Source organism: Callorhinus ursinus, unplaced genomic scaffold (genome assembly GCF_003265705.2).
Source record: "Callorhinus ursinus isolate GAN/ISIS: 27379988/994484 unplaced genomic scaffold, GSC_fseal_2.0 scaffold38, whole genome shotgun sequence".
NCBI classification, from domain to species: Eukaryota; Metazoa; Chordata; class Mammalia; order Carnivora; family Otariidae; genus Callorhinus; species Callorhinus ursinus.
The window spans coordinates 12,838,877-12,856,393 of record NW_027397100.1 but is presented as its reverse complement, the minus strand read 5'-3'; the positions used below and the strand labels follow the sequence as shown (position 1 = coordinate 12,856,393).

Here is a 17,517-nt window from a genome sequence, read left to right as displayed (position 1 = left end):
ATCTGAGCCTTCGGGCCGCCTGGCCACATGGAACCAAGTCCTGAGCCTCCGAGTTTGGTGAGGGGGGCAGGCTATGGGGGGCAGCCTGGGTGGGGTCCTTGGGCAGGAGTATCACCCGGAGAATGTCAAGGGGCCTCTGTTGGCCTGAGGACATAGAGCCATTGGCGGGAGGTTTGGGGTGTGCTGCCCCCTTGTGCCCTTGCTTCCCTGCTACCCTACCCATTCTGGCCCTCCTGCAGGAAACAATGAAGGGAGACACCAGACAGCTCAACAGAGAGGAGGACGCCAGCGGGAGGGAAGACTCCATCATCACTAATGGGGGCTGCAGCGACCAGTCTTCTGACTCCAAGGATGCGCCCTCACCCCCTATCCTGGAGGCTATCAGCACCCCGGAGATCAGAGGTGGCCGGGCCAGTGGGGAGGAGGGGTGGGACAGGCACTGCAGACAGCAGCAGCTGGGACATGAGCCTCGGAGCAGGCTCAAGGCAGGTTGTGGGGAGAGGGTCTGGTCTCTGACAGGCTCTGCCATCCCTCTCGGGGAAGGGAGGTGGACGTAGGCAGAGCCCAGCCCATTTCTCATCCCTGCCCACGGGCCCTTGCTCCCCCTACTGCCCCCACCTCAGCTGGGATTCTGAGGAGTTAACCCCAAGGTGATGACACCTGTCCTTTTCCAGCCATGATGGGGGGTGGTTGCAGCATAGGCTGGGGTCTTTGGCCCTTTTGCAGTGGGACCCCTCTCCCCTTGTAGCTGGGATTGTGATTATGTGGGAAGAAGACACTCAAGTGGGGAGGGTCTGAGGCCTGCTTCCTTTCCCATCCTTCCCTTCCCCACCCCTCTCCTGCACAGTTCTGGGTCATATCACCTGTGGTCCTCCCCACTGAGATTTTCTGACCCAGCTGATTTGGAAAACCCTGTATTGTCCCACCCTGCTGTTGAAATCCCCTCGAGCTGTGCTGTCGAATAGAACTTTCCGTGAGGATGAAAGTGTTCTGTTTTCTGCATTGTTCACTATAATAGCCACTAACCACATGTGAGCACTTGAAATGTGGCTGATCCGGCAGGCACTGGATTGTTCATTAGTTGTAGTTTGGTGGCCACAATTCTGAAAGGAATTTGATGCCTTCCCTCGTGAATATCTTCAGTATTGTTTTTGATTCTGTTATGTGCTCAGCTCTGCCCTGTTGCCTTATGAATACATTGACAGGACCACAGATCCTGAGGGGCTAGGAGTTAAACCCTGAGGATGCCAGTGGGTTTAGAGAGAGGAGATGCCAGGGACAGCAGGTCAGCAAAGGACGACACGGCTGCTCCCCAGCCCGGAGGGCTGCCCCTTCCTCCAAACAGACTCTGGTTCTTTATTCCAGTCCGTAGATCAAGCTCACGGCTGTCCAAGAGGGAGGTCTCCAGTCTGCTAAGTTATACTCAGGTATGTGCTCTACTGTCCTTTTTTCAGGGTTCCAGGGGAATTCCTTTGAGCTTTCATTAAATGGGGAATTTGAGGCCTCCTCTAAACTGGTACCCAATAAATACTTGTTGAATGCTGAATTTCAACACTGCTAAGCACCGAGAGGGCTTCAAACAACCTCATGAATGATGGCATTTTTTGTTTATGTGCCAAGTCTTAAAATCATAAACATTTATTTTACTAAATTACAAAGTTTTTTACTGAATGCCTATTTATTTTAAAGATTTTATTTATTTGATAGAGAGAGACATAGCAAAGAGAGGGAACACAAGCAGGGGGAGTGGGAGAGGGAGAAGCAGGCTTCCTGCGGAGCAGGGAGCCTGATGAGGGGCTTGATCCCAGGATCCTGGGATCATGACCTGAGCTGAAGGCAGACGCTTAACGACTGAGCCACCCAGGCGCCCCACTAAATGCTTATTTAGCATATTTTTTGAAATTGTCTTTTTCTCAGTGGATGATCAATTACATTGATAGGTTTCTTTTTTTTTTAAGTTTTTTTAATTTATTCATAAGAGACAGAGAGAGGCAGAGGGAGAAGCAGGCTCCCTGCTGCAGGGAGCCCGATGCGGAACTCGATCCCAGGACCCTGGGACCATGACCTGAGCCGAAGGCAGATGCTTAACCATCTGAGCCACCCAGGCGCCCACATTGATAAATTTCTAATGTAGTAGACTGTCCTTTTTATTCCTGGAGTGAGCCCAATTTGGTTGTGGTATGTTTTGAATTTGATTTACTTCAGCATCTGTTCATGAATAAAATGGATGTATGATTTTATCGGAATATATCTGTGTCCGGTTTTGATAATCAGGGTTATGTGGCCTCAAGGAAATTTTTTTCCAAGATGGAAAGAACTTGCCTGGCTTGTTTCAGGGGATTTTAAACAATCATTGCAAGATCTTTGAATACTTGCTGCAAGGTTTCTACATGATAAGTTTTTTTCCAAGTTACAGTTTTTCATAATTTTTTTATTCCTGACCTCATTTCTGCCTTCTGTGTTCTTATTAATTATAGTAGTTTTTTTTCACTTGGGTTACTCTTTTGGAGAACCAGTGTCCGGCACGGGGCACAAAGTTATGGACAAATGAAAGTTCACATTTGCACAGCTTCTGTTCTGCTGGAGAGCAACCAGTGGGCACCCAGATGGCTAGAGTAAGAGCCGTGTGGATATTTGGGACCGTGTGCTCTGGACAGCCGTTTTGAGTTCTGATGGACCATTACCAGCAATGGGAATGGAACCTCCTGACTGAGCATTTCCTCTGAGCCTGGCCTTGGGCGAGGCATGCATCATTCATTCTCATTATCACCCTGTTGTGCTACAAGGGAATTACTGTTAGAGTTTTAAAGAGAGGAATGGACTCACTCAAGGCCACAAGATTGGCAAATGAAAAATCCAGTTCTTAACACAACAGCTGGGCTTGGGGCTGCTCACTAGCGCTCCACTTTATGTGCCCAGTTCTTTGCGTTTTGCTCTGGGGCATGGGACATGTACTAGGGGTTCTACATGACTTGACACAGAATTGGTGCTGTTTCTTCCTGGTAATGGTATCAAGAAGCATCTTTCTTGAACCTTTGATTTCTCCCAGACACTCAGTTGTGCAATATGACCAGCTCTCCCTGCTGGGCATAGCCAAATGAGTCTCCCTGTGGTGTACATACGGGAGTCTTGACGACACATATTGAATTCATACCCTATCTTGGGCTTCTTGATTTCACTGGGATTGTATTTTTCAATCACGTCTTGAATTTGTGATCCCCATTGTAAGCCATTGTGTAAAGTATGTTGAGCAAAATGTGGTAGTTGAAAATATTTTGAGGTCACTTGGGCCAAAATGATTGAATCTGGATTCCTAAACCATTTTGATTATGTGACCTTTTAATGACCTTTACCATTTCTAATGCTTCATTTATAAAGGATCTGACGGGTGATGGAGATGGTGAGGGGGAAGATGGAGACGGCTCTGACACCCCAGTGATGCCCAAACTCTTCCGTGAAACCAGGACTCGGTCTGAAAGCCCAGCTGTAAGTCCCCCGCCCCTCAGCCAGGGCCCTTTCAACCACACGTAGGCCTGAATGAAAAAAACCTGTCTTGGATCTTCCTTTCTCCTTGGAGCTTTGGAGAGCGAGGTGAACAAATGTTTTGAAATTGGAAAATGACAGCAAGGTTCGTGAACTATCGTTGTGAAGGCTTGCTTTCATGTGGCAGGTTTTCAGCTCCTTGGACATTCCTGGCTTTTAAGTGCCCAAGAGTGGATAGTTTGTAGGTGGATGGCTCAACTGTCAGTTACCTTTGGGAGTCACTTCTGTGACGTACAGGGTGAGGTCTAGAAATAGGAAGGCAGTCTTCGCTAGTGGTCACCCAGCCTGTTAGAGAGCAGGTGAACACTTGATGGCCATTGCGGGGCTAGCTTATAATCTCACCCAGCATATGATGTATATCATGCCCTTCTTACAGATGAGAGAAGATTTCCAGTAACTTACCCAAGGTTAAATAGTAATTCCTTTTAAAATCTTTTTAATTTTTTTTTAAGATTGATTGATTTGTTTTAGAGAACGAGCAAACGGGGAGGGGCAGAGGGAGAGAGAATCCTGAAGCAGACTCCCTGTTGAGTGGAAAGCCCGATACGGGGCTTGATCCCAGGACCCTGAGATCATGACCTGAGCCGAAAAATCCAGTTGGCTGCTCAACCGACTAGACCATCCAGGTGCTCCATAAACAGTCATTCTTGTGTGTAGGATTTGAATACAGATGTGCAACACCCAAATTCAAGCCATTTTGTGAAAGGAGCCTAAGGGCTTCTCATCCGTCTTGATGATCGAGTGCCTTCCTAAAGAAGGCAACAATTATTCCATTGCTGTGGTGGGGGGGTGGTAAATGTTTGGTTTGGATTTTAGTTTTCCATTCAATCTGCAGGTGCCAGCCGCCTTGGCCAGGCAGCGTGGGATCTGCCATGGACTCTTGGCAGGCCTGCTGACACCCTACCCCCTTCTCCCACTAACTGGGGAGTTTCGGGGCAGCGGGGGGGCGGTCCACGTGACCCATCCAGAGTTCTTCCCTGACTTAACCACCTTGTTCACTTTCACTGATGTGAGGCGACCTCTCAAGACCAGTTCTCTTGGCCCCCTGTCTGGAACGCCATGCCTGTAGTCACCAAGGCCTCGTGCTTATCCTCTCTTGCTTCCAGGTCCGAACCCGAAATAACACCAGTGCCTCCAGCCGGGAGAGACCCAGGTCCTCCCCGCGTTCCACCCGAGGCCGGCAGGGCCGCAATCCCGTGGATGAGTCCCCCGTGGAGTTCTCAGCTACCAGGGTTGGTTCCCCGGATACCCCCAGTCTCTTTAAGTGGAAGATCGGCCTCTCTCACCGTGCCACCCGAAGTGGCTGGTGTGCAACCTCCATCCGGTCTTCACTCTTAGCACCTTTTCAGGGGTTTCCCTTACCTCTCTCTCCTGGTTGCCGGGTAAGCTTCTTTTAAGCCCGACGACTTTTCTCCTGGCCTGATCCTGGATGGAACTCGGGTGGGAATGTGTGAATTCCCTGCTGACTGGTTTCTTGCTCCTCCTCAGAATGAGTTCAAGTACTACTGACTCTAGAACTGTTTTGTCTCCCTGGTATCTTCTTTGACTGTCTTGAGGCAACCCCAGTGTTTTTCTCCACTCCTGTTGCAAGGCTGGCACACAGTAAGCATTTAAGGAAACCAGCGGCCCTCTCTGAGCTTGGCTCTCAGAGCCTCTCGACCTCCTTCATTATTCTGCCTTTGTCCTCGATTCTGTCTCTTGTTCTGTTGGAAGTTGCTTTTTATTCCACCACTTGAGGGATACTGGTTCCCGGAAAACCGTCCTTGGTGGTCTCTGTTCTCTTCAACTTAACGTCTTCACTGTTTCTGCTTGCTTGGGAAGCAACTGGGGGTTCCACTGGTCTCTGGTCACCTACCTGGTTTGCTGTCGCCCCAGTTCCATGTCCTTCTGTCCACAGTCCCTCAGGCGGCGGACAGTATCCTTGGCAGGCACGCCGTGGCCGTCCCCAGCCAGCCCCTACCTCACCATTGACCTCACGGATGACGATGTGGTGCCCCAGAGCAGCAGTACCCCCTACACCCGCTTGGCCCAGGACAGCCAGCAGGACGGCCTCGAGTCCCCACAGGTGGACGCAGAGGGTAGAGATGCCGACAGCGCCGAGTATCAGGTACCCTAAGAACAGCCTAGATAATAGGGAAGAACAGACGCTTACCCAGCGGGGGCTATTCCTACCTTTTTGTGGGGGCCACTTCTGTTGTAATATTTGAATTTCTTTAGCATATAGATTTTCCATATGCAACGTGTCCCTCCTTTATCCTGCTTCTCTGCCAGACATAATTCAAACACCTGATTAATGAATTTACAAATGTCAAGTGTTTGTACCTCCAAATATATGTACCTCGTTTGTATATGTAATACGAGGCGTGATTCTGTTCATCATATTTTATGTACAGTTGTAGACTAGTTAACTTTATTTGTTAGGAGCTGGAGTTGCCTCACGCTCACATCTTTAATCCACTGTATTATGTGATCCATCTTGTGTGTCATTCACGACTAGCCAGTCGGGCTTGCTTCACTCCAGCACTGCTGTGTACATACGTATGTGTGTCTAATTCTGTTGCATAGAAATCTTTTTTTCTATGTATATCAGACTGTACATCTATTTGAATAACTTGTTTTTGCATGGGCATTTATATTTTATGGTAAGCTTTTTGAGGCCCATGGTGGGAAAACCCAGGGGATTGTCATGATGTAACTCTGATCTTATTTCCTGTGAGTTTTCAGTTGACATCTTTCATTCCCAGATAGAGGTTAAAGGTTACAGGTGAAATTTTACAAATCTAATAAATCCCATATTCCTATCAAAAAACCAAACTGACCCCTTATATTCAAGGGGTTCTTACTCACATTTCTTATTTTTTTAAAGTAATGCCCTAAGTTGTACCCTGGGGCAATGGCCCTTGGGGTTAGTGGGGTGGGCAGGATTTTTCCTTGGCCTAGGTGATCTGTCTCATTGGGATTCCTTCATGTGTTTCTTTTTTTCCAGGATGGGAAGGAGTTTGGGATAGGAGACCTTGTGTGGGGAAAGATCAAGGGCTTCTCCTGGTGGCCTGCCATGGTGGTGTCATGGAAGGCCACCTCCAAGCGCCAGGCCATGTCCGGCATGCGGTGGGTCCAGTGGTTTGGTGACGGCAAGTTCTCTGAGGTGAGTCCAGGGCTAGGCAGGTTCTCATGGGCCACAGACCCATTTCCTGTGTTTTCTTCACTTCCTTTTATATTTGACTTTTTAATATGAGTGGCCTGTGACTGCTTTCTCCAGATGGGTGAGGCTCTTTGACTCCTTGTGCCTAGGAAGGACAAAAATTTGTTAACTGGCTTAAACAGATATATAGGGTCTCACAGGCCCAGAGCTCAATCTGTCTAGTCTTATAGGAGACAAAGAGCTGGAAAGTCCTCTGAAGCCATTTGTGGGCGCTTGTGCTCTGTTGGTTTTTATTTCTCGGGGTAGAGTCACCAGGATGGATTCCTGGGCAGACACCCTCAAAGATTTTTCCTGGAGAAGCCAGGAAGAGACGGGAAGGGTGGTCTCTGCCTCTGAGAGGTGTGGGGAGGGGCATGGGAGGAGAGGTGGGCCTCGGACCACCGCAGAGTGCTGATTTCAGGGTTTGTTGGTTATTGGTGTTAACCTTATTTTTAAAGATTTATTTATTTGAGACGGAGGGTAGGGGGGAAACAGAAGCTGAGTGCAGAGCGGCACACAGGGCTTGATCTCATGACCCTGCGATCATGACCTGAGCTGAAATTAGGAAGTCAGATGCTTAACAGCACCCAGGTGTCCCGATCTTTATGGTTTTTTTTTTTTTTTTAATGTTAACCATTTTTAGTTCCTTCTTGGTGAGAGTCTGGGGTAAGAGCTCTGTTTGTTGGGCATGAATCCTGCAGTTCTGATTCTTAAACCCTGTCAAAGTCACATTCTGAGATCTTCTCGGGTTGTGATGAGAACAGTGCAGGCAGTTCTTTGCCTGTGATGGTCTCTTTTCGAAATGTTAGTCCAACCTTTACATCCAGAGGTTCGATGAGGAACAAGAGCAAGCTGGGTTGGGATGGAGGCAGATGTGGGAATGGAGGACGATTCAGTACATCTGTGGGATTTGGCCTCAAATTGAGGTTTCTTTTTTTCCCTCCATGATTTGGGATTTGCTGTAAACACACTGAACTTCCCAGAGGGCAAGATAAATAGGACCTGGATTCTTCCCTGGTAGGTAGAATGCATGTAGAAACTCTCTCTTTGGCCAGCAGAGGGAGCAGGATGACAAATGTGGTGCCAAATGTGGGCCTTTGCTCTCCCTGAAGCATCTAACTGCAGGGATACGGGCCATGAGTTCTGTGAAATGAAGAAACATGGATTGTTTGTCATTACTTTGGCCCAATGAGACCTATAATGAGCTTTGCAAGACTGGGTCTGATGCTAATAAGATGAAGTGTGGGGCTGTTAGCATAGTAGTAAGGGAATGCAACACAGATCCTTGTGCTTGGGCTACACACAGCACGAGAGCAGTTAGTGCTGGGATCAGCACCTGCATTTCTGTGTACAGTCACACTGATCCCCAGTTTCGTACAAATGGTGGCAACAGCCCCTCGTGGGAGGTCAAGATGAGAGGTGTAAAACGGAGGTTGGCATGAGAATGAGCATGCACCGTGTAGGGAAGGAGACGTCCCATGGTTCTCTGGGCTGATCAGAATCCCCGAACACCAGTTTCATCTCATCCCACCGGCAGCCTGATTTGTTCGTGCACGGCCAGGGGACTTAGGTGTGAGACTTGTGGACTATAGGTTATTTAGCCCCAATGTAAGGCACATAGCAACAAATCACACTTACTCTGTGCCAAGCACTGTTCTCTAAACCTGTACATTAAATTAATTCTGTTAATAAAAGGCTATATCACAGCTGTTTGTCACGCTCGTGAATGAGGGAAGAACATGTGCAAAAGCACCAATGTTGGAGCATGCACTGTGAACGTCAAGACAGAGATGGGGCCCCACACCAAGGACAATGTGGGTCCGTTGTATTTAGAATTTACACAATTACAGGGTGCATCTGGCTGTATCCATTTGGAGCATCCTACTTTCTCCCATTTGGAGTGTTGTGTTCACCATGCTTCTGTTGATAGGGTGTGTCAGAGGCTGTGCTCCTGTTTGTTTTCTACTTTTCTCTTCCCTTCTTTTTAGTCTGTAGCTTGATCCCCAGGAATAAGCTTGGGAGAGACACAGGACACGTCAGACACCAGCTGTAAATGGATGTTGATGATGGCTTTCTCTTCCAGGTGTCTGCAGATAAGCTAGTGGCCCTGGGGCTGTTCAGCCAGCACTTTAACCTGGCGACCTTCAATAAGCTGGTCTCTTACAGGAAGGCCATGTACCATGCGTTGGAGGTAACATGGTAGTGGGTGGTGAGGGCCCGGCCTCAAACAGAGCTAAAGCAAGAGACTTCTAGGAGGCCAGCTCAGGCCACATGGTGCCCAATAGCATGGAGGGGCAGAGCCACCAGGCAGGAAGTGTATGCAAACATGACAGTAGCCCATTGACTAGGAAGGAAAAGGAGGGATTTGAGATTGCCCATGAGTTCCCAGGACTACCCCCAGCTTCTATGCCTACTGACAGAGGGAAGAGGAGCCCTCGGGGGGCAGGAGACAATATTCATATCTGTGAATAAGTTTTTGCAGAGCCTCAAAGCCTCTTTCCTTTGAGTGGTGTGGTTTGAGGTCTAGACTGGAGAGCACCTGAGGCCAGCTGCCTCCTCTCCTTGTCTGTGGGGGATCCATCAGGCTCAGTCACTCCTTCTACTTTGATTTAGAAATAAAATGTTTTGTGGCCTTGGTCCAGCATTTATGAGCCAGGCTTTGTGCTTAATTAGACATGTAAAACTTCCTGGTGCCTTTGTAATAGGACTTAATACTTCCCCACTTCATTAGGGAAATAAACCAAGAAATCTGAAGCTTCTCAGATGCAGTGAGACATGCTGGCTGATGCTTCTCCTATATCTAAAAGTGACAGAGCTGATCCTCTGCCCTTTGAGAGGGAGTTGAGCACTCAGGCCCCTACAGGGGAGAGATCATATTTGGTATCTGCATGGAGAGACTTAATTTCCCCCTCCATGGCCTCCTGCCTGTCTCCCTACACAGGCCCCTCCTCCCTGTCACATACCACTGCTCAGGACAGCTGCTGGGCTATGAAAGGGACCAGTGTGAAAAGGAATGCAGGCCCCAGCAGGGGGAGTCCCTGGGTGTGGCCTCACTAGCACCTACCCCTCCTGTTGATCATAGCCTCTTTTTCTCCACAGAAAGCCAGGGTGCGGGCTGGAAAAACCTTCCCCAGCAGTCCTGGAGACTCGTTGGAGGACCAGCTGAAGCCCATGTTAGAGTGGGCCCATGGGGGCTTTAAGCCCACTGGGATTGAGGGCCTCAAACCAAACAACAAACAACCAGGTGGGACTGGGTCCCTGGGCAGCACCCACCATCCACTGCTGCTGGGGACCCTCTTGGGAGATGCAGTCACCCCATGCTGCCACCTACCCTACCCTGGCTTCCAGCAAGCTGCCAGGCCTGGAGCTCTGTCACCCTGTGAAACCCCAGGGAAGCTGGAAAAGCAAACAGTCCAGCCTTTTCCAGATTCCCTAGTCACTTTTCCTGCTGAAGGTCAAGTACAAGTAATTGGAATTGAATCTGTTGTGAAAACTTGAGTAAATAGAAAGCCAAGATGGAATCTTCACTGGTGCCCTTTTTTTAAAGGAAAAAATAATTAAGCTATGCTCACTGGAGAAAACCTGGAAAGTGTTACCCCCCGCACCCCCCCAACCCCATAAGCCACCTCCATTCAGAAAGACGCATCTCCCATCCTAAGGGTTTGACCAATACCATAATTCCTCTAAGATAAGTGTTGTTTCACATTGTCACTCAGGAAATCCCAGATGCCTGAAATCCAGGATTTGTCTTAAGAATCCATACATTTAACATAGTATTTTCTGTTTTTGTTTTGTTTCCCTCCCCCCACAAATAAGTGGTTAATAAGTCGAAGGTGCGTCGTGCAGGCAGTGGGAACTTAGAATCAAGGAAATACGGTATTCCCTTCCCATATTTTGACTATGCACTATTTTCTTTGCACTTTCTTTCCATTTCTTGCATATACAGGGGTCACTGGGAAAGAATCCAATCTTGTAAAAAGTCAACCTGAGCCCTCACCCACCCCTTCACTCCCAACCCTCACAACCGCCCTCCAGGTTAACGTTGGGTGTGCACATCCTTCCAATTCTTTCTGTACACTAGTTGGATTCTTGCTTTCCCTTCATTTCTCAATTATAATAGTGTATGCACTGTCAGATGTAATTTTGTCACTAAAGGGTCCTTATTATTTCTAATGGCTGTATAATTTTCTTTAATCATGTTCTTTACAGATGATATTTATAGATTGAATGAAAATATAACAGGAATTTATAGAAACATAAACAATGGCCACATAATATAAATTTTTGCAACACTGGAAAAAGTACAAAAAAAGGGTGAAATCAGTGTAAACCCAGTATTTCCAGCATTTTGCCATTTCTAACTATCTGTATAAAAATAAATGAGAATTTTACATTTTCTTTTAAGCAGCTTTCAAAATCTATTATTTTGATGTGTCATATGATCTCTCAATTTTTATGCTACGTTGTCATTAGAAACATTAGATTTATATTTTTATAGATGTCCCAAGTTCCAAAGGAGACAGTTGATTGGCCCCACTGGCGGGTTTTGAGTGTGCATCCAGATTAAATGTAAAATGCAGTCACTCAGTTACACAAATAGCATCTCAAGTGCGCAGTCACTGCATGTGGCTATTAGCTCTTAAGCCGGGCATCCGAGACCAAGCTTTGTCTAATTTTCCTTGTGCTGGGTCTATGAGGATGAGTTCTCTTGCACCCATTGCTGTTTAGACCCCAATAAATACATAGTGAGGGATTTTGAATTCTGTCCTCGTCTGAGTTACCCACAGATGGGCTGTAGGACACCCAGTGTGGACCCATGTCATGGCCCAGATGCAGGTGGGCACCCGGGCATTGCATGGTTCTGTCCCAGGCCCCTGTTCTCCCCATATCTTGGCCCTGGCTGCCATCTCCTTACCTTTCACAGAGAACAAGACTCGAAGACGCACAGCTGACGACTCGGCCGCCTCGGACTACTGCCCCCCGCCCAAGCGCCTAAAGACCAACTGCTGTAACAATGGCAAAGACCGAGGCGAGGAGGACCAGAGTCGAGGTGATCATGGGCCAGTGAGGAGGCTGGGGGAGCGATCTCACCCGCGGTCAGCTTGGGACTGTCAGGGGTGGATGGCAGGAAGGGCCATTCCGCAAGGGACTGTCAGAGCTGATTGAGGAAGAGGCTCCCTGACTCCGCGTCACACTTTCTCTTTTCTCAACAGAACAAATGGCTTTGGATGTTTGCAACAACAAGAGTAACCTGGAAGGTAATGTGCTTTTCCCTTGTCTCCCCTTCCGTGCTCTGGGCAGTGCTCAAGGCCGACCTCAGCCTGCTCGCCTGCCCTGCTGGAGTCTGACCCAGAGCTCTTGTGCCTTGGCCTCGGGTTGCAGTGGGCTCATCTTTGTTGCTACATTTGGTAGAATGTGTTGCCTGATTTTCATGGAGGCTGATTCTGCCCCTGTGAGTGAGCAAGGAGGGTGGGGTTGGGGCAGTTTGGCCCAGAGAACCCCAAACCTGAAACCACTATCTGTGGCATCTTGAGCCTTCCCCAGACAAGAACTGGAACAGGCTTTGAGGTGCTAGATGCCAGGTCACTCTCAAGTCAACTCTGGTCTGTTTGTCCTGGCTGGGAATTAGCCAGCTACTGGATTTGAAACTCTGCCCAGAATGTATCTAACGGAATTCAGAATGTGTAAGGATAAATGGATTCTCCCTTGTTTCCTTAGTCTGATGTCCTTTAGTTAACAAGTATTTATTGAGTGGTTATCTCAATGCTGCGTAGGGAAACAGCACAGCTCCTGACCCAGAACACCCTGGGGAAAGCTCAGGTTTGGAGCAGTCCCTGTCAGTCCTGGAAACCTTGACCCATAATCCTCCCATTCCTCAAGACTCAGCACCCATCTGTGTTGCCTGGCTGGGGATGCTTGGTCTCAGGCATTTTTTTTTTAAGATTTATTTATTCATTTTAGACAAGAGCATGCCAGCGAGTGGGGGAGGGGAGAGGGAATCTCAAGCAGACTCTGCTGAGAGTGGAGCCCAATGCATGGCTCAGTCTCATAACCCAGAGATGACTATGTGACTGAAACGAAGAGTCAGATGCTTAACCCGACTACACCACCCTGGCACCCAGGTCTTAGGCATCTTAATGGCCCTGCCCACATGATAAGTGCTGTGGATCAGTCCCGACTGCTGGTGTGAGGGCAAGGCAGGATATCCTAAAAGGAAGGTACCCGTGTTCTGAATAGTATCCATGGCTATGTGTACGGTTGGTGTAGGCAACTCTTAATGAAGACAAAAGCAAATTGGAATCACCATAGATAACCCAAGTTTGTCTTTAAAGAGTCTCAAAGATTTTCATACCAGGCCCACTGAAGCAAGTCCCTGTGCTGGAGTGGACTTTGCTCCCTGTCCTGCCTCAGGTTTTCCTCCTGGGCCAGGCCTTTGCCTGTTTTTGGGACCTCCTGCTTGGGGGCTCCCGTTCTGGCCTCTCCCCATCTTTGGAATGGGGTTGGCAACTTCGAAGCATTGCTGAAAGGAACAAAGCATGAGGAATCCTTGTGGTTTTGCTAGCCTGGAGTAACTATTCAAAAGCCGCTAGACTCAAGGCTTCAGCCCTGGTGTTGCGCCCGTAATTGCTACAGACTGCATCCCTGTCTTACAGATAGCTGTTTGTCCTGTGGTCGGAGAAACCCTGTGTCCTTCCACCCTCTCTTTGAGGGTGGGCTCTGCCAGACGTGCCGGGTAAGTCCTATCGCCGCCCTGGGCTTTCCTGCCCCTTCCCGCTATTCCCCTGTACTTTCCCAGAGAAAAGCACCTACGTGTCACTATAGGGAAGGCTCTAGTGAAGCTGTCCCCTCTGAGGGTTGGCTGCTGCAGCAGCGAGGTTGTTGTCGAGTGGCACGCAGACCCCAGCTGGTGGCCCTGGAAAGGGCGCCAAGCCACCGGTGACCTGTTTTGTGGCTGCGTCCTAGGGCCTCAGCCAGCGTACAGGCGGGGGCCTGGGGTTCTCTGGTCCCTGATTTCACTGGCGTTTCTGTCTGGCTGCCAGGACCGCTTCCTTGAGCTGTTCTACATGTATGACGACGATGGCTATCAGTCCTACTGCACCGTGTGCTGTGAGGGCCGCGAGCTTCTCCTCTGCAGCAACACCAGCTGCTGCCGGTGAGCGGGGGCCGTGGGCCGTGAGCGGGGCTGGGGGGGGCGGCCAGGCCTGCAGCCCTGAGGGAGCCCCGGCAGTGGGCTGGGCCCAGGCCAGGCGTCCACAGGGCTGTGGTCCCTGTGTGCTTGAAGTAGAACTGGGGTGGAGGGATGGGCTTTAAAAAGCTAGGTCCCTAGGGTGGGGAAGGCCCCCTGGAGATGGGCCGATTGTGGGGATGGGCCGGGGAACTTGACTGCGCAGCAGCCCATGGGGGCTGAGGGTGCATGCATCGGTCTCCACGGAAGAGGTTGGTGCAGCCCAAATCCTGGCACTGTGCCTTCCAGCCCATGGGGAAGAGCAACGGGGGCCCGAGAAGGTTCCAGGCAGCCTGTTGCCATCTCCAGGGGTCCGGTGGGGGGAGACAGGGGAGCTGCCTGCTGACGAGACCATCCTTCTCCCTTGCTGGCGGGCGCAGGTGCTTCTGTGTGGAGTGCCTGGAGGTGCTGGTGGGCACGGGCACCGCGGCAGATGCAAAGCTGCAGGAGCCCTGGAGCTGCTACATGTGCCTCCCGCAGCGCTGTCATGGCGTCCTCCGGCGCCGGAAGGACTGGAACGTGCGCCTGCAGGCCTTCTTCACCAGCGACACGGGGCTCGAATACGTAAGCCACAGGCTTCTTCCCACCCCCCTTCCCCTGCACCACCTACCCCCAGGGCTTCAGGGCTCTGGAGCACTCTGGAAGTCTGTTGGCAAGAGTTAATGGAAAAGATCATTGTACAGATGAGCATCCGAGAGCCTCAGACCTCATCCTCTGTACAGTTGTCAGCCTTCTCCAGTGTTCCTCCTGCCCTCCTTCGTGCCCTCTCACTATATGGATTTTCACGGGCCTGCTGAAGAAATGGTTACAGAACTAACCAAGCCTTAGCCTTAGTGGAACCGAAGAGGGAAGGGAAACATGTGACTTACTCTTAAATCATGGTGGGAGTGGATTTTCCTGGGCCCCTGCCTGCATTTGATGGAGGGAGGGGAGGCTCCAGGTCATTCTGGGGTAGGGAACGTGTTTTTGTGTGTGTGTGCATCTGTATCGAAGTCGCATCTGTGTTCACGTCTAGGGTAGAATGGCCATTCTGTGCTAGAGCTCTCCAGGGGATCCCAGCTAGGAAGTTGTAGAGCCCAGGGTTTGTGACTCAGAGGAAGGTCAGCCCTCCTCTCCACCAGAGGCTGAGTCTTTACCCCCTGCACCGTGACTTCCATGACCTCCTTCTTTAACCTGGCAGGAAGCCCCCAAGTTATACCCTGCGATTCCCGCAGCCCGAAGGCGGCCCATTCGAGTCTTATCCCTGTTTGATGGAATTGCAACAGGTGAGTTTGGAGTTCATCTAGGGATGCTCACCTGCTCCAGGTGTCCTGTCATCAGTGCCAAGAAAGACCCCTGGGATGACCTGTTGGTCACTTGTTCTGAGAAAACCACTGGCTCCTTGTTTCTGTCCTTAAACTTCTCTACCATTTCCCCTACCGGGCCTTCTTTGCGGCCTCTTTAAAGACAGGTGTATCTTAGCTGTGTTGGATTCTTTTATTATGTGCAGATATCTTAGAAAATTTTCCCATTCCATAAGGCTAGATCTGTTGGAGCTGAAGTAGGCAGCTCCTAATACCTCCAATCTTGGTTCCCTCCCATTCCCCTCCCGTTGCTCAGGTATAGAATAAGCATAGTCAACATGCATGCCGCCCCTGGTGGACTTGCCTGATCTAACTCATTTAATTCAAAAAAGTATCCTGTGATGTATTACAAACATCTCTGTATTCCCAGAGAACGAAGCAGTAGAAAGGAGCTGCTACGCACTTTGCATCATTTGTACTTAATGTGTGTATTTCGGTGTCCAGATTCTGAAATCACTGACAGCTTTTAATGACACCCTAGGTCACTACTTGTGCTTTGTTTTCCCCATTCTGTTTGGGTCTTAAAGACCTATTTGTGTTGGCGCAGATCACACCTAGTAGAACTGAGCCCTGGCCATGCCACCAAGCCTTGAGGTTCTCTAAACGTGGTTTTGGTGAAGATTTGTGTCCGTGTGTCTGTGTTTGACTGTGCTAGGTGGTAGGTGCTGGGGCCTTGGCTATGTGCCTGTCCATTCTGGTAGATCGTGCTGGTGGGCTCTACCAGTTACCCATATATTTTCTTCATGAAGCTCTGCCATCCAGGGAGCCCAGGGTCACCAGCGTTCTGTTTCTGTGCCATCTATGTGGGTTCCCTCGAGGATGACCACGTCCCTGCTGGGTCTGGTCAGAGTTCTGGAGGTGGCTTAGTATCACTGGAGGGAGGGTGCCCTGGGAGGACAACCCTGATGCACTTTCTGTCCCCTGGTCCCCTACAGGGTACTTGGTCCTCAAAGAATTGGGCATCAAAGTGGAGAAGTACGTCGCCTCCGAAGTGTGTGAAGAATCCATCGCTGTTGGAACTGTGAAGCACGAGGGCAACATCAAATATGTGAATGACGTCAGGAACATCACGAAGAGAAATGTGAGGGCAGCCTGCACCTCTTCTGGGCTCTGCCCCACCCCCACTTCCTCCTCCATGCCCTGTGCCCCACACATCCTCACGCCCATGTGGTCCCCTTCCCCGTGCCCAGGGCTATGGTAGAAGAGCGAACCTGGGGTTGCATCAAGCTGTAGGAAGAGCCACAAGTTGGCAGATTATTCAGAATGATTTAGATCTTAGGAACCTGGGGCATTGGGTTGTCTTGGGTCAGAAGTGGAGTTGGGAGACTTTACTGACCAAGTGAGATTCTAGAAGTGAGTTTTATTTTTCTTTAAAGTAGGCCTCACACCCAATATGGGGCTTAAACCCATAACCCTGAGGTCAAGAAGTGTGTGCTTCACCAACGGAGCCAGTCAAGCACCCTTAGAAGTGGGTTTTCTTGATAGGTTACCTGGCACCTAGGCTGTATTCCTCCATCCTCACCCCCACGAAGAGTGACTGTTTTCCCTCACAGATTGAAGAATGGGGCCCCTTTGACTTGGTGATTGGTGGAAGCCCATGCAATGATCTCTCAAATGTGAACCCTGCCAGGAAAGGCCTGTACGGTGAGCATCCCTTCTTTCTGGTGGCCCTAAGAGATCCTCTGTCACCTGAGTGCTCTTGAGGAGGACTGTTTGTTTCTGGCCAACTTTACCGTTGTACGTCCTGTCCCCAGAGATAGTAATACTGGCCTGCTCATGCTTGTGTCCTTAGTCATTCCAGAGGAGTGCAGGTAGAAGGCCTGCAGGGTGCGGCTGTAGGCAGGCAGTCACTGGGAACCCATTGGTGTCAGTGTGGAGGGTGGGCTGAGGGGTGTGAACCTGGCTCTGCCATCTTCTTGTGTGGCTTAGAGGGTACAGGCCGGCTCTTCTTTGAGTTCTACCACCTGCTGAATTACACGCGCCCCAAGGAGGGGGATGACCGGCCCTTCTTCTGGATGTTTGAGAATGTGGTAGCCATGAAGGTTGGCGACAAGAGGGACATCTCTCGGTTCCTGGAGGTGAGGGCACCTAGGGTCCTAATTGTCAAGACAACATGGGAGGGAAGGCCCTGTTGGCATTGGGAGGTGGTTGGGAGTGATTTCTGAGTTCTTAGTGGAGGACACGGCTAAATCCAAAACTAACGGAGTCATGTGGGTTGATTCTTT

At 49.9% G+C, this 17,517-nt stretch overlaps 1 protein-coding gene across 6 annotated transcripts in view; it reads left to right on the top strand.

Moving 5' to 3' along the window:
* DNMT3B (DNA methyltransferase 3 beta) overlaps positions 1–17,517 on the top strand; it is a 40,875-nt gene that overhangs the window by 15,894 nt on the left and 7,464 nt on the right. For 2 of the 6 annotated variants that reach the window (XM_073880560.1, XM_073880558.1), the window contains exons 2-19: positions 240–402; positions 1,366–1,427; positions 3,379–3,486; positions 4,650–4,775; positions 5,441–5,650; positions 6,530–6,688; positions 8,808–8,915; positions 9,824–9,968; positions 10,541–10,600; positions 11,649–11,774; positions 11,938–11,982; positions 13,378–13,457; positions 13,765–13,877; positions 14,330–14,513; positions 15,130–15,214; positions 16,228–16,373; positions 16,846–16,936; positions 17,222–17,370. In XM_073880560.1, coding sequence (XP_073736661.1) covers positions 246–402; positions 1,366–1,427; positions 3,379–3,486; positions 4,650–4,775; positions 5,441–5,650; positions 6,530–6,688; positions 8,808–8,915; positions 9,824–9,968; positions 10,541–10,600; positions 11,649–11,774; positions 11,938–11,982; positions 13,378–13,457; positions 13,765–13,877; positions 14,330–14,513; positions 15,130–15,214; positions 16,228–16,373; positions 16,846–16,936; positions 17,222–17,370 — 2,154 coding nt within the window. In that variant the 5' untranslated portion in view covers positions 240–245. The remainder of the gene's footprint in view (positions 1–239; positions 403–1,365; positions 1,428–3,378; positions 3,487–4,649; positions 4,776–5,440; positions 5,651–6,529; positions 6,689–8,807; positions 8,916–9,823; positions 9,969–10,540; positions 10,601–11,648; positions 11,775–11,937; positions 11,983–13,377; positions 13,458–13,764; positions 13,878–14,329; positions 14,514–15,129; positions 15,215–16,227; positions 16,374–16,845; positions 16,937–17,221; positions 17,371–17,517) is intronic. The other 4 variants (XM_025876633.2, XM_025876632.2, XM_025876634.2 and 1 more) reach the window with 2 other exon arrangements.